This window comes from Salvia miltiorrhiza, chromosome 8 (genome assembly GCF_028751815.1).
Source record: "Salvia miltiorrhiza cultivar Shanhuang (shh) chromosome 8, IMPLAD_Smil_shh, whole genome shotgun sequence".
Lineage (NCBI taxonomy): Eukaryota > Viridiplantae > Streptophyta > Magnoliopsida > Lamiales > Lamiaceae > Salvia > Salvia miltiorrhiza.
In genome coordinates this window covers 23,801,601-23,815,372 of record NC_080394.1, presented here as the reverse complement: position 1 = coordinate 23,815,372, position 13,772 = coordinate 23,801,601, and the positions used below count along the sequence as shown (strand labels likewise).

Below are 13,772 nucleotides of genomic sequence, written 5' to 3'. Positions count from 1 at the left end.
TCCAGTGGCATTTGGCCACATTTTCTCACCATTTATAGGTTCAAGTGCATGGAAATAGGCTTTCAAGTATTTCTCCACTGTGTAAGCATCATGTACATAGTCTTGGGGGTCATGTTTCATGTAGTTAATGGTTGAGATGGCATGTACACAAGGAATTCCAGAAAGATTCCATGCCCTACATGTGCATGACCTAGCACCCAACCTAACCACAAACTTATCATCTAGCCTCTGCACTTCAAATTTTTGCCCTAATCCTGGATGAGCAAGGCACATCCTAGCACTAACCATTAACTTCTCAAGTTTTTTCTTAATGGCAGGACATATCATATCTTCACATTTCTCAATGAATTGAAGTTTTTTAACTTGTCTCTCCATCAAAGCAATCCTAATATCCTCTAGCATGTTCACAATGTGTTTGTTTCTAGCTTTAACTATATAACCATTAAATTAAGGTCTCGGATATATTATTGTCAACCATGTCATTCTGAAAATCTGTACGCAAGAATACCTTGCAAAACCTTCTGTAGTCTCCATTTTTGAAATCCTCATATGCTGTCTCATTCTCCCCTTTCATCTCCTCAAGAGCAGTCTCCCATTGCTCTTCATATGTGCTTCTTGCTGCCTTCCAGAAGAGGTTTTTCAATGTTGGTCCCTTGAACTCTTTCTTCCAGTTGCAATAAAAATGGCATGCACAATTATGATGCCCCGCAAATGGAGCCAAGTTTTGTACTGCATTTATAAGACCCTGCACAAAGAAATCAAGTGTTAATTGTGTACTACTGTACTTTATAACACCCTGCATTTATAAATGAATTATAGTTAGTTGGAAACTTACTTTTTATTGATCTGAAATGAAAGAGATTCCCAGACCATCTGCCACTGCTAACTCTTGAAGATGTATGCTCAATAACCATGTCCAACATTGTTCATTTTCTACTTCTACCACTGCCCATGCCAATGGATACATTTGGTCATTGGCATCATTGGCAATGACACTCAATAATTTCCCTCCCAAATGTGTTTTGAGAAAACACTCATCCAAGCCTAAAATCCATCTACACCCTTGCATAAAGCCCTTCTTCAAAGAACTAAAGCCAATTTACTAGCCTTTGAACACTCCACCATCTGTCAATAGCTCAAACCTGCCCTCTGGGCCAACCCTCATCAACAATTCCAGTATGTATGGCATTAAGCTGGCATAGTGGTGACTAACTGACCCCCTCCACAATTCCAAAGCCTCTGCCTTGGCCCTATATAACCTGCCTCTAGAGGGTTCAATACCATACCTCTCAATAATGTTAGCTTGTAGCTCACCTATATCCATATTGGGCCTCAACCTGAAATGATTTAAGTATTGCCAAGCTATCCATATGCAGTTAGCAAGCTTAGTATGAATGGAGAAGGTACAAGTATGTGGTTCATCCTCTAGTATTTTCAGTTTGAAAACATGCTGACTCTTGCTCATACTTTCATAACATCTCCACTTGCATGGAGCTGTACACAAAGCCTCACAACTATTCTTTTTCACTCTCCTAAAATGTAGTGGATAGCCCTTAAATATTGTCCAAGTCTTCAAAGCTTCCTTACACTGGTATCCGGTTTCAAATCTCATACCTAACCTTGTGTTGGATTTGTATACCGAAAGCAAGAACTTTTATGCTTGTATACAATGATTCCTGAGTTCACTATCTAATCTCCTATATGAATTGTTCATAATTACATATGTATGTCCAATTATCTCTGTATAAGTAGATTATATGGTGTGTTGTAGATCACAGAAGACCATATAATTGGAATAATCTTATGAGATATAAATTGATCACAGTCGAGACGACTCTAGGACGAGTTGTTGTTTTAGACTGCAGTATAGATGGAAGTAGTTTGTCTTGACTACTTGTCTATACTGGTACGTGTAAACGTATTGATAGAATCACAGTGAGATGTATTATTCTGTCTGACCTGAGTGAAGAATCAAGATCTCGGTGACTTAATGGGACCTAAATCCTAATAAGATTTTAGGTGTATATATAAATTTGTGTATCACTTTGACTTACTATGGGTGAGAGTTACATATTAACTTAAGTACTCTGTATCTTGGGTGATAGCAATTTATATATGACATTCGGTAATCTGTATTAGATGACTGTATCCAGTATAGGATGATAACATCCACTTAAGGAGTTCAAAAGGTTTATTGCACTGAACCCTGTATGTTGATTAAGTTCAGGTGCAATAATAAGGTTGAGTGGTACTACTTAAGGAATAATAAAAAATTAATTAATATAAGCTATCAGAAGCTTTAATTAATTAATGGATGTTGGATATCTTAAATACGAGGGTTCGATAAGTCTAAATACAAGCTCCGACTCATCATCGACAATAAAGGGGTAAGTCAATATTAATTCTCTAGTGGAATGAACTAATATTTATGAATTAATTATGATCTGGGCTGATCATAAGAATTAATTCATTTGAGGCCCATCTTTATTCCTTGTATTTGATCCCTGGGCTGGCCCAAAGACTCCTGAGTCGAGTAGGAGAAAATAACCTAACTTATAAGTTTGGATCATATCATGTATTTATAATTATAAATACAGTTCAGCTCTCAGAACAGAATAGACGAGACGATTCACGTAATTTCAGATTACAGAAATTATGTTTTCTGTGAGAGTTGAGCGGCGCTTGTTGAATGGGTAATTTCTCTGGGGAATCCTCGAAGATCGTCGTCCATCCGACGTCGGGGATTAAACGGGATACAGTCCAGAAGTCAGAGCTGCAGTCAGATTTTCGCAGGAAATCAAGTTCTATCAGTTTTCGAAGAACGGCCATAACTTCCTCTACATAACTCGGATTTGGACGAAAAAGGCGGCCACAGAAAGCTCTTTCGAAAAGGAAGAAGTCGTATTTCTGGGTAAAATACGATTGGAGGACGTTTGAGGCTTAAAAAGAAGGGTTGAAGTTGGCTGACCTGTTCAGCGACGAATTGATGAATTCTTAGGAATTCTTCGGGTATTTCTGAACTCCTCGGTGCAGTAATTAAATTAATAGGAGCATGCTAGGTTTAATCGATGTATGATGAATTAAGATAATCCAAGAGACGATCATCGGACAAATAGAGTATTAATTAAATTTAATATTCCTACACCTTGGTACAAGTTCTTTATGATCACACTTAGGATCATATAGAACTCTAGAGCACCTCTTCTGCCTTCCACTATCATCATTATCATCAGTAGAATCTGAATTCACATCTTCATCTGAGGCAACATAATCAGATGTGAATCCAGATTCTACATCTCCCTCAGCCTCATCAACTGACCTACCCATCATAGCTACATTGCTTGATTCTGGAATGTCATTGTAGTTAACATCATCAATAACATTCTCTTGCAATCTAACCCCAACTTTTGCAGCCTTGTATTCCTTATCTTCACTGCCTAATTCACTATCCCCCAAGCTATCATCAGTCTCTATCCCTTCATGATCCTCCCGAGGCTCAAAATTCTCATCCTCTAAATCAGTCTTAGTTTGGCATTCAAGCACTTCACCCTCTACATCCTGTCCCATCCCATATATACATTTTCCCTTATCAGCATCATGTCCCCTCCCATTTCCTAATCCCTAATTCTGTAATCCCTTCCCGTTAGTAGAAACATCCCCCTTCCCCTTTCCTGATTCTTCAATCTGAATTCTGTTCCCCTTAGCAGAAACATACCCATTTCCTTTGCTACCACCCTCTTTAGGCAGTCTTGCAGCCTCCTTTTGAACCTCCCCCTTACTCTTGCTATCAGCCTCCTTTTGGACCTTCCCCTTACCCTTTTGCATACCCTCTTTCACCCCATTATGTAAAAATGCCGCAAAGTACTTACAAGAATAAGACAATAACGATAACATAGCCATACAATTACCATCATCATATATGGGATAGTATTCCTTAGTTTTAGGCACTTTATATTCTAAGTCATCATAGTCCACATACCCTAGTTTAGTGATTTCGTCTTTCATATAAAAAAAATCAAATCTATATTTATCAAAGTTGGCTATAAACTTAACTTCACCCCCTAAATACATTCTTTGCTTCCCTAACTGCCTCCATGAACCCCCATAATGGAGATAAACACCGAAAACATCACTGTAAAAAAACATATCATAAAAAGGATAGAATCAGGAACCAACGAAAATATTAACAACAAACCTACACATTGACGCAAGCACGAAAAATTCTAGTAAAACAGAGGGAAGAATAATGCACGAATAATACCTGTCATCCGCCATGTCGCCACGGTGCGCCGCCACTTCGTGCGACTATCCAACACTCGACGGCGTCAGAATAAGGCAAGAGGACGAAATTTAGGAGCGAGAAAAAGGTTGATCGGAGAAAAAAATGGAAGTGAGAATGAAGAAGATAAAACGTTGCTTGCATGAGGGTATATTAAACGGTAGACAAAACGACGCCGTCTAGATTAATTCAAAACCCTATTTAATTTCACATTGACACGTTCGCAAAACGATGTCGTTTGGAAGGCACGCTGGATAAGTTGAGTGACACATAAGTGCCACATCATAAATTACGGTTGCCGAAAATGAAAAATGTGTCAAAATTGAACAACTTATTAAATTGGTGTATTAAAATGTAAATTCCTAACTTCGCGTCAAATATGGATTTTCGGCAAAGTTGGTGTATTTTGGTGCCATTTTCCCATTATGATAATTAATTTATTATGAGTGGAGAAATGGACACATAATGTCATAAAAAGGTTTCAAAAAGTGGAAAGAAATTTTTTGTTAACATCTCAAAATGGTAAAATTATACTCCCTCCGTCCCATTATTTATGGGACGTTATTGTTCGGCATGGAGATTAAGAAGAGTAGAATTAAGGGAATTAGATGTGTAGTGTTATTTTAATTAAAACACACACACAGTCACACACACTCCCTCTCTCTCTGCCTCATCGGTACACGGCGGCGCCGGTGCCGGCGAGCGCCGCCTCGTCAGCTCCTCTCCGTCCCCCCGTCCTCTCTCTCCCTTCCCTCTCTCCATGGCAGAAACCAAACAAAAATTAAAAATTCTTTCCAAAATTGAAGAAATTGCAGAAACCAAATCGAAGAAACCAAACAAATTTTTCAGAAACCAGATCGAAATTAATTCCAAACAAGTTTCGAAATTAAATCCCCAAATCGGAGCCCTATATTCCCAAATCCACGGCCTCCTCTTGAATCCACAACTCCACAAATCGGAGCCCTAGAGGAGGGCGGCGCGCTGGAGGAAGGAGAAGATGGACGGCGGACGTGGACGACGTGGAAGGACGACACGGGATGAAGGAGAAGATGAACGTCGCGCTGGAGGAAGGAGAAGATGAACGGCGCACCTCTTCTTCTTATCGGCGGCGCCGCCCTCCTTCGGCAACGCGGGTGCGATCGAGTGGTGGGGGACGCGAGGGCGGTGGTGGCGGTGGAGGCGACAGGCGGTGGTGTTTGAAGAGAGAAGGGAGGCAGACGACAACTGGTAGAGGGAGGAGAGAGAGAGAAAGAGAGAGAGAATAGAGTTATGATTTATTTAAGAGTAATTAGAGAGTATTTTAATGCTTAATTCACCCCTTATTTTTTACCAAAAAGGAAATGTGCCATGAATAATGAGACAGTCCAAAAAGGAAAGTGTGTCATAAATAATGGGACGGATGAAGTAATAATAGTACTATTTTTTGTCGACCGATCATTTAATAAAAAATTTATTTAAAGAAAGAGAATTATTATTAATAATATAAAAATACAATAATAAATTATTCCTATTAAAATAAATAAATGTAATGATTTAAAAAAAAATGTACCCGTGTCTCATACGCACGCTACTGATACAAAAAGTACGCACACCAAAACTAAAACGACACCTTCTCGACCACCCAACGCAGGTTGCAGCAGCCATGGCCGCGTCTCCGAAGGTTGCATTACTCCTACTTACATTTTTTCACGCAGCTTCCGTTCTAGCCAATGCCAATCAAGATTTTGACGTTCGTCGCCATTTATCCACTGTTACCAGGTCCTCTTTTATTCTGAACATTTTGCAATTTTCCTTGCTTTTATCAATTAAATTAGTTTCAATTTTTAAATGCATGTGAAGAATGTTGCCTGGTGATCACTTGTGGGAAATGCCAACTTGTGTTTGAGTATCAGTTATGCGGAAGGCAGGGATGGTTCTATTTTTTTTTTTCTTCCTTTTTACCCTTTTGAATTTTCTTGTTGATCAAGTTCATTTAAAGTTTTCCAATTTCGATTAGATTGATTAGATTGTAGGAAGAGGACATTCATTAGATTTATCTAACGATCTAAGATCTTATCGGAGTCGGGATATAGCTTTAATTTGCATGTTTCGATTTTTTTTCCCGTGATTTATGATTGTTTTTTATTAGGTTATTCTTCTTAGGTTAATGATATGTGGCTCTTCTGTGCAGATATCATGTAGCGAAGGAAATATCTGAAAATTCAGTTGTTCCTTCAAACATTCCCGATCAGTGTAAACCTATTCACTTAAATCTTGTGGTAATACTTACATTTATAACACCTGCTTCGAGTTATCGTCTTATTTCATTGTCTGTTTCCATTATGTGTGGCACTCTTGACTCATGCTTTGTTTACATAATGCATGCTAGAATGATTTTTTGTTACTCTGCCATTCAAGATTCTTTTTTTTTTAAAGCTTATATGTTGATCAGTGGTCGTGTTTAAATTGGTGTTTCAATGTGAAGTACTTTAGCCTGTAATGGAAGTACAGATGAAGGGGAAAGCTTAGTTTTCTACTACATTTGAGCATCTAAGTTCTTTACCATGCCATGGCAGAGGGAATATGTGAGACATTACATTGTAAGTGCTAAAACTTGACATTTTGTAAAAAATAGAAAATGCACAAGTTGAAGAAGATATGATGGAAATGCTCAGCAATTTAAAGCTCAAGAAAATTATTAATTATAAAATTTTATTGCTCCATCATTGCCTTAGTTTATGTTTTACTAGTTTCAGATACCCATTATGTATTCACGGTTCACTTCCACTCTACCGTGTTCTTGTGCTCGTAGATTCTTAGAGGTGATATCTGTGTAAATAACTTTGCCTAATGATTGGATTGACAGGCAAGACATGGGACTCGGGCTCCTACTAAGAAAAAAATGAAGGTACTGGATGCCTTGGGAACTCGCTTAGAAGTCCTTTCAGGAAACGTTAAAGAAAAGAAGTCAGGAGCGCTACCTGCATGGTTACGGGGATGGAAATCGCCTTGGACTGGAAAGCATAAAGGTGGAGAGTTGATTAGCTTAGGAGAAAGTGAACTGTATGAGCTCGGTATCAGAGTCAGAGAAAAGTTTCCTCAATTGTTTCATGAGGATTATCATCCTGACATATATCCTATTAAAGCCACTCAGGTATCATGTTTGCCATCTATGATTAATTTATCGTATATACTTATGCTTCTAAGAAGCCTCCAACTTATACTTCACTTTGACTATTCATTTTCTTTCTTTTAGTTTGCCTCTTGCATGAGATGAGAAATGCTTGGATATCTAATGGTGTGTTAATTTCCTTTCTTTAAGTGACATGTCAAATCCCTCTTAATTCTGACTGATAAGAAATGATGAGTCCTATTAGCAACTTCCTTGATGATCTCATTGCAAATTATTATTGTTTTTGATGTTATTGGGTGCATATTACTCAAAAGTTAATAGTAATGGCTGTTTCAATTGGCAGATTATCCATATCTGAATATTCTTCAATGGATAAATATCAGGTTTCACGAGCCTCGGCAAGTGCAGTGGCATTTGGCATGGGACTCTTCAGTGATCGAGGAAATCTGGGACCTGGACGCCATCGAGCTTTTGCAGTTATAAGTGAAAGTCGTGCAAGTGATATAATGTTGAGATTCCATGATTGCTGTCAAAACTACAAGGTAAGATATCATTTTCTAGACATCCTAAATTACTACTCTGCTGCTACCAATGCTGCTTATAATTATGTCGCCCATTTTCGCATATTTATGGTAGCTCGAGCTGTGTGGTAGTTAGCTATAATATAAATGTTAAATTTTAGAAGTAAATTTTGCATCTTGTCCAGCTGATTGGTCTCCTCAAACATGAGTAACTCCGTATAATTCTCTGTTTGAACCAGTATGGAATTGCTTACATTACCTTTCAATAAGGCTGGTTTTTTTAACTTGACACATCAATCTATGCAATAATCTTCCTTATGAAGCCGTTTCGTGTAAAGATTTGTCATTTAATATGGTTGGCTTTTAAGTTGCAATTTGTGGACATGTCTCCAATTCAAGGACAGATCTTAAGAAGCCATAATGCTAGAGCTTTGTATGCCTGCCAATCAATTGGACTAGAAAAGGATGGAAAAATATCAAAACTAGCTTAGTATGATCACAGAGTACTAATTGCAAACTAGCTGTCCCAGATTTTCAATTGCAAACATGCTCAGCATTTTTTAGTAAGTTGGCTCAACCGTCTTTATTTTGATTCTTACGGCTTTTTTTTTCTTTTTTCTTCTGGTACTATATGGTTTTGATGTAGTTTTTGCAGTGGCCTCTATTGATGGTCCTTTATCTCAGAGCATGTTTAGCATTTGGGATTATTAATTATGTGAAATTTATCATCAACTAGTCATTGGAGTACTCTGGAGTTCTTACTTCTTATCAGTCTGGTCATTATGTTTCTACAGACTCGCCTATTTTGTTTGTTGCGCTGCTAAGTCATTCGTTTCAGTTTTCTACATTTGAAAATTTTAGTAGTTGTGAGGCATGAACTTTTGCTGGTGAGTTTGTTGTTTAAAAACAAAACTAGGTAATAAGTCTGGTTATATCACCATGATATGATAAGTAAATATGAATTTTGATGTTCCTGTAATAACTTCGTTACTGAGGATTCAATGTGATTACTGAAAGTGGCAACTTTCTTTCATACATGAACAAGGCTTTCAGGAAAAGTCAGGAACCATCTGTTGATAAACTAAAGGAACCCATACTAGATGAAATAACTAAAGAATTAGTGAAACGCTGGGGTCTGAGTTTCACAAGACAGGATGTATCATCTCTGTGGTTTCTATGCAAGCAGGTAATTCATTCCTCATTTTCTGTCTAGTATCTCACAGTCTGGTTAACATTTAAATGAAATATGTTGCTTGCTGCATTCTCTTACAGGAAGCTTCTTTATTGAACAAAACTGATCAAGCATGTGCCCTTTTCAGTCCATCTGAGGTATTTACTCTTCCTTATCATTTGGTGGTGAGTAATAGTTAGGATTTATTTTACAGGTAAGATCACTTCCTTAATTGAAGCCTGACTATGATTGTCTGTTATAAACTGAGTTTTTCTAAGATAAAAGAATGCCATACATTTTTGGGTAAATTGCATGAAAAATTGAAAATACTCGACTTTATTCCAAAATCTGGTTTTTTGACAAACTTTTTAATTGTAGCAAAAATATTACGACTTTTCAATTGATTGCAATGTCGGTCCGGAGACATTTTCTGGCTAAATTAAATCTGATTTGGCAGCCGGACCACCAATGTGGAAGCCGGAATGCCAATGCGGCATTAGAAATGCCAAATCACACCCACACACACTCTTCACTCTATCTCTCTCTCTCACACACACCTCCCCCTACCCACGCCGAAGGCCCCGCCGCCATTGTCGCCGGCATCCTTTCAAATCTCCGGCTAAACAACGGCAGGCAAGCCCACCGCTGCTGCTCGAAGTCTCTCACCCTCCCTCTTGCTCCGATTAGTCGACAATAGGGTCGTCGCCCTTCTCGCCACCAACCGGAACCCTAGGCCCCAACACCAGTCACTTAATTCATCGCCCTTCTCGCCGCCAACCGGAACCCTCGCCATCTTCCCCTCACTCATCTCCCTCGACCTCTCCCCATCGTCTTATCTCTCTCATCTCCCTCTCCCTCGTCTCTCACACACAAAACACGCATGCACACTAAACACTACAGCCGCCTCCTTTCAAATCTCCGGCTAAACAATGGCAGGCAAGCCCACCGCTGCTGCTCGAAGTCTCTCACCCTCCCTCTTGCTCAGTTAGTCGGCAATAGGGTCGTGGCTGGAGAAGACGCGGCGGCGCAGGGGGGTGGGGAGGGGGAGGGGTCTGCGCAGTGGGTGGGGAGGGGGTTGGGGAGGGTGGCGTGTTGCGCGCAGGTGGAGGTTGACGTGTTCCGCAGGTGGAGGGAAGGGTGATGTAAGCAGTAAACCCTAATTTAATTTAGCCGGAAAATGTCTCCGGATCGACGCTGCAATCAATTGAAAAGTCGTAATATTTTTGCTACAATTAAAAAGTTTGACAAAAAACTAGATTTTGGAATAAGGTCGGGTATTTTCATGCAATTTACACTACATTTTTTATTTCTAGATTAGCTTTCTCTATGGTTATTTCATTTTTGTTATCATATGTTGTATTGACCTTTTCTTTCACTCCCATTCCCTCTCTTAATTTTCGTAGATTGGTTTGCTGGAGTGGACTGACGATCTGGAGGTTTTCATTGTAAAAGGCTATGGTAACTCATTGAACTACCGGATGGGAGTTCCCTTACTTGAAGATGTTATCCAGTCAATGGAGCAAGCTATCAAGGCTAAGGAAGGTATTTTCTTTCTTCTTTCCTTTTCCTTATACTGGGCTGGGCTGTCAGGCGGATGGGAGAACTTTGCTGGCTTGGAGGCCCTTTATTTTTAAAGCTTAAAATTGAGAGCGACAGAGAAACTATAGGTTTCCATAGATGTGTATATGTGTGACTCTTGCTAGCTTTCAAGAGAAGAATTGCTATTATAGAAACTATGAGAGCGGATCCAATGGCTGGCGTTAACTCAGTGTGCTAATTTATTTTGGCCTGCTTACTTGTTTTTGTGCCCTTCAGTATTTATCTAGTTTCATTGACATACTGCTTGTCTCTGCATAAGTAATGATATTTTTCCTTGCATGTGAATTCTAAGCAAGGATAATCTGATGAAAACTGAATACAGTTTTGGTCGACTTAGGAGCTACATGCTTTACGAAATAATGCCTTGCTTGTTATAGTGTGAGAAACAGTTCGTTTATGTTGAGAATGCTTTTTAAATAAAAATAAATAAAAAATAAAATTGCAATTCTTCTTGTGGCAAAACTATTGACTGCTGCTTTAATGCAGAAATTAATGTTAAATTGGAACAATATCTTTATTGTTCTGATAGCTATCCATGAAGGGTTTCTTAGCTGACTATTAATTTTAAACTAGCAACTCTTAATGCCTATTATTTCCATTATGATGCCATTTAATTCAAGATCAGAAAAGCAAAAGTTAGTCAGAGCTTATTCATAAAAAATCCATTGGATGTACTACTAAGTTTAGCTTCTATTTATTTGCTTCAAAGTATGCTGTATGGACTTACTATCTCTCGTCTAAATACTCGAAGTCTAAATGGATTGAATAAAGGAGAACTGAAAGATAACACTAGTTTGGATTGGTGCGTACCCCCTCCTCAAATTTCACTCTGTCTCTGCTCTATAATCCTCTTCTTTTTTTTCTGATTTATAGACGGACTAGTTCCTGGGAGCTATGAAATGGCCAAACTAAGATTTGCTCACGCAGAAACGCTGCTCCCGTTTTCCTGTTTGATTGGGCTATTTCTTGATGGACGTGGTAAGATAATAGTAATACTTTATTTATCCCTTTTCATCAGTTTTTGGTGGCTTGTAGTTTAGATTTGACCTAAATTCTGTTTCTGCCTGGATTTCAGACTTTGATAAAATATTACGAGAAGAACCTTTGCAACTACCTCCTAAACCTCCCCAAAGGAGAATATGGCGCGGTAGCACGGTTGCCCCGTTTGCTGGAAATAACATGCTGGTTCTATATAGCTGCCCAGCCAACAATACTAGCAAATATTTTGTGCAAGTATTGCACAATGAACATCCTACACGAATGGCGGTAAGTATATTGTAGTTTATGTTTAAAGTCCATGATATTTTTATTGTTGCTTTGAGCATTTAATGAAATTTGAGAACTTTATTCAAGAAATTGTTTAGGAACTGTTATTTATTGTTTCAAGTTTCTGTAATACTGATTCTGCTAACTGATATTTTGGTGGAGCATTATTTTTTCTTTCTTTCCTCCTTATTGTGATAAAAATTCTTTCTAGTGCTTATTATGTTTTGGAAGCTTTGCTGTTTTAACCTGACTACTTCTGAACATTTATCAACTGTGGGTTTCGATCACCTAAATTGCGTTTTGTTAGTCCTTGCTATAAGCTATTGAATGATTGATTTCACATTTCGCATACAGGGGTGTGGAGATTCAGACTTTTGCCCTTTTGAGGTTTTCAAGGTATAAATAACCTTTTTACTTTGGATTCAATCGAAACAATGTTTGTTAAATTGCTTCACATGTTTTGATCTCGCAGGAAAAAATAGCTGCTCCTCACTTAAAGCATAACTACAACGATCTTTGTAGTATGGAATCATCGCAAACGACACCAACCAACAAGCTCTGGCAAATATTCAGTTGGATTTTCCCTGGCAATGCGAAACGAGCCCAGAAAGAGGAGTTATAGGTTGATAGAGGAGCAACTCTTAACACTTGTTGGCATCAGCTTTTGCAGTACCAGTTTTTGTAATAGCTGTGAAGCTCAGAACTTCAATAAGACAGATGCCATCGTCGGAGAATGTTATAAGCTTCAAATTCCTTCTTTTTCATTTCCAGCTCTGCTGGCTGTAAATCTTTACTTTTTGCTGTGCACCTTTTCTTCATTATTTTCCTTCCTGACTTGATAATACACTTTAGAGATTCGTAAAGACAAGCTAATTCATAGAGCACTTTCTGGGAAATTAATAGGGTACGTAAATTGTTACTTTTGCAGCTACGTTTCAATTTGCTGTTGGGACTGGGAGTTTACTCATCACACTTTTAGAGAGGTTGTGTTGTGGCAGCCTACTTGTCAGCCAATTTATTTTTTAACTACCCGATAGCAATATTTGGCCTATTTATTTTGGGTTAATTGTTTCTAAAATTATCAACTTTTTCTATAGTTTAGTTGGTTTGACGTTCTTTTTATATGAACTTTGATTTGTAACACTAATAACACGGACCTTTTCCATATTTTATTTTCTGCCCTGGTTTATTATAATTGACATTTTTGTTTTATTGAAGAATAAAAAGCATGCTTATCAAAATTTTAAAAATTAAAATCATACTCCCTCCGTCCCACTTCAATTGGCACACTTGCTTTTTTTATTTGTCTCACTTCAATTGGTACTTTCCTAAAATAGTATGTGGTCCCTATTTTTTCTACTCACATAAAATAAGTGAATCCTACCTACTTTACACTCTTAACTCTTTACTTAACCCTTTATTCTTAATCTTCGTGCCCAACTCAAAAGTGTCAATTGAAGTGGGATTGAGGGAGTATAGTGTTATTTTGTATGCTAAGAATATTATTTAAATTATGCAATTTATTATATAAACATTGGTATAATGGTATAAAATTAGTATCAATGTTTATAGTTCAATTAAAAAAATTATAATTGGGAAAAATTCATATAAATATACTAACATTGCTCCCTCTTTTATTTCGCGCATGATTTTAGAAATTTTCTTGTAAAATAATCAAATTTGAAATAGCCATATGAGCAATGAAATTCAAAATTTGGGCTTCATTTAAAAAACACAAATTTTGGCTACTTTTTTTTTTTACGTTCTATGACTGTTTTGCCCTTAATTAGGGCGGACCGGATTCAGATTTGTGCGCGAGTTGGG

At 37.9% G+C, this 13,772-nt stretch overlaps 1 protein-coding gene across 2 annotated transcripts; it reads left to right on the top strand.

The window, feature by feature from the left end:
* The first annotated feature begins 5,836 nt into the window (after positions 1-5,836).
* On the top strand, positions 5,837-12,875 carry LOC131002005 (uncharacterized). 2 transcript variants are annotated; one of them, XM_057928678.1, is made up of 11 exons: positions 5,837-6,037; positions 6,450-6,537; positions 7,125-7,412; positions 7,775-7,933; positions 8,958-9,098; positions 9,185-9,241; positions 10,487-10,625; positions 11,556-11,660; positions 11,758-11,948; positions 12,303-12,344; positions 12,421-12,875. In XM_057928678.1, exons 1-11 carry the CDS (start codon positions 5,922-5,924, stop codon positions 12,568-12,570), a joined length of 1,476 nt encoding a protein of 491 aa, XP_057784661.1. In that variant the 5' UTR covers positions 5,837-5,921; the 3' UTR covers positions 12,571-12,875. The 2 variants fall into 2 exon arrangements, with proteins under 2 accessions (XP_057784661.1, XP_057784662.1); XM_057928679.1 differs by lacking the exon at positions 5,837-6,037 and adding an exon at positions 6,744-6,858.
* The last annotated feature ends 897 nt before the right edge of the window (positions 12,876-13,772 follow it).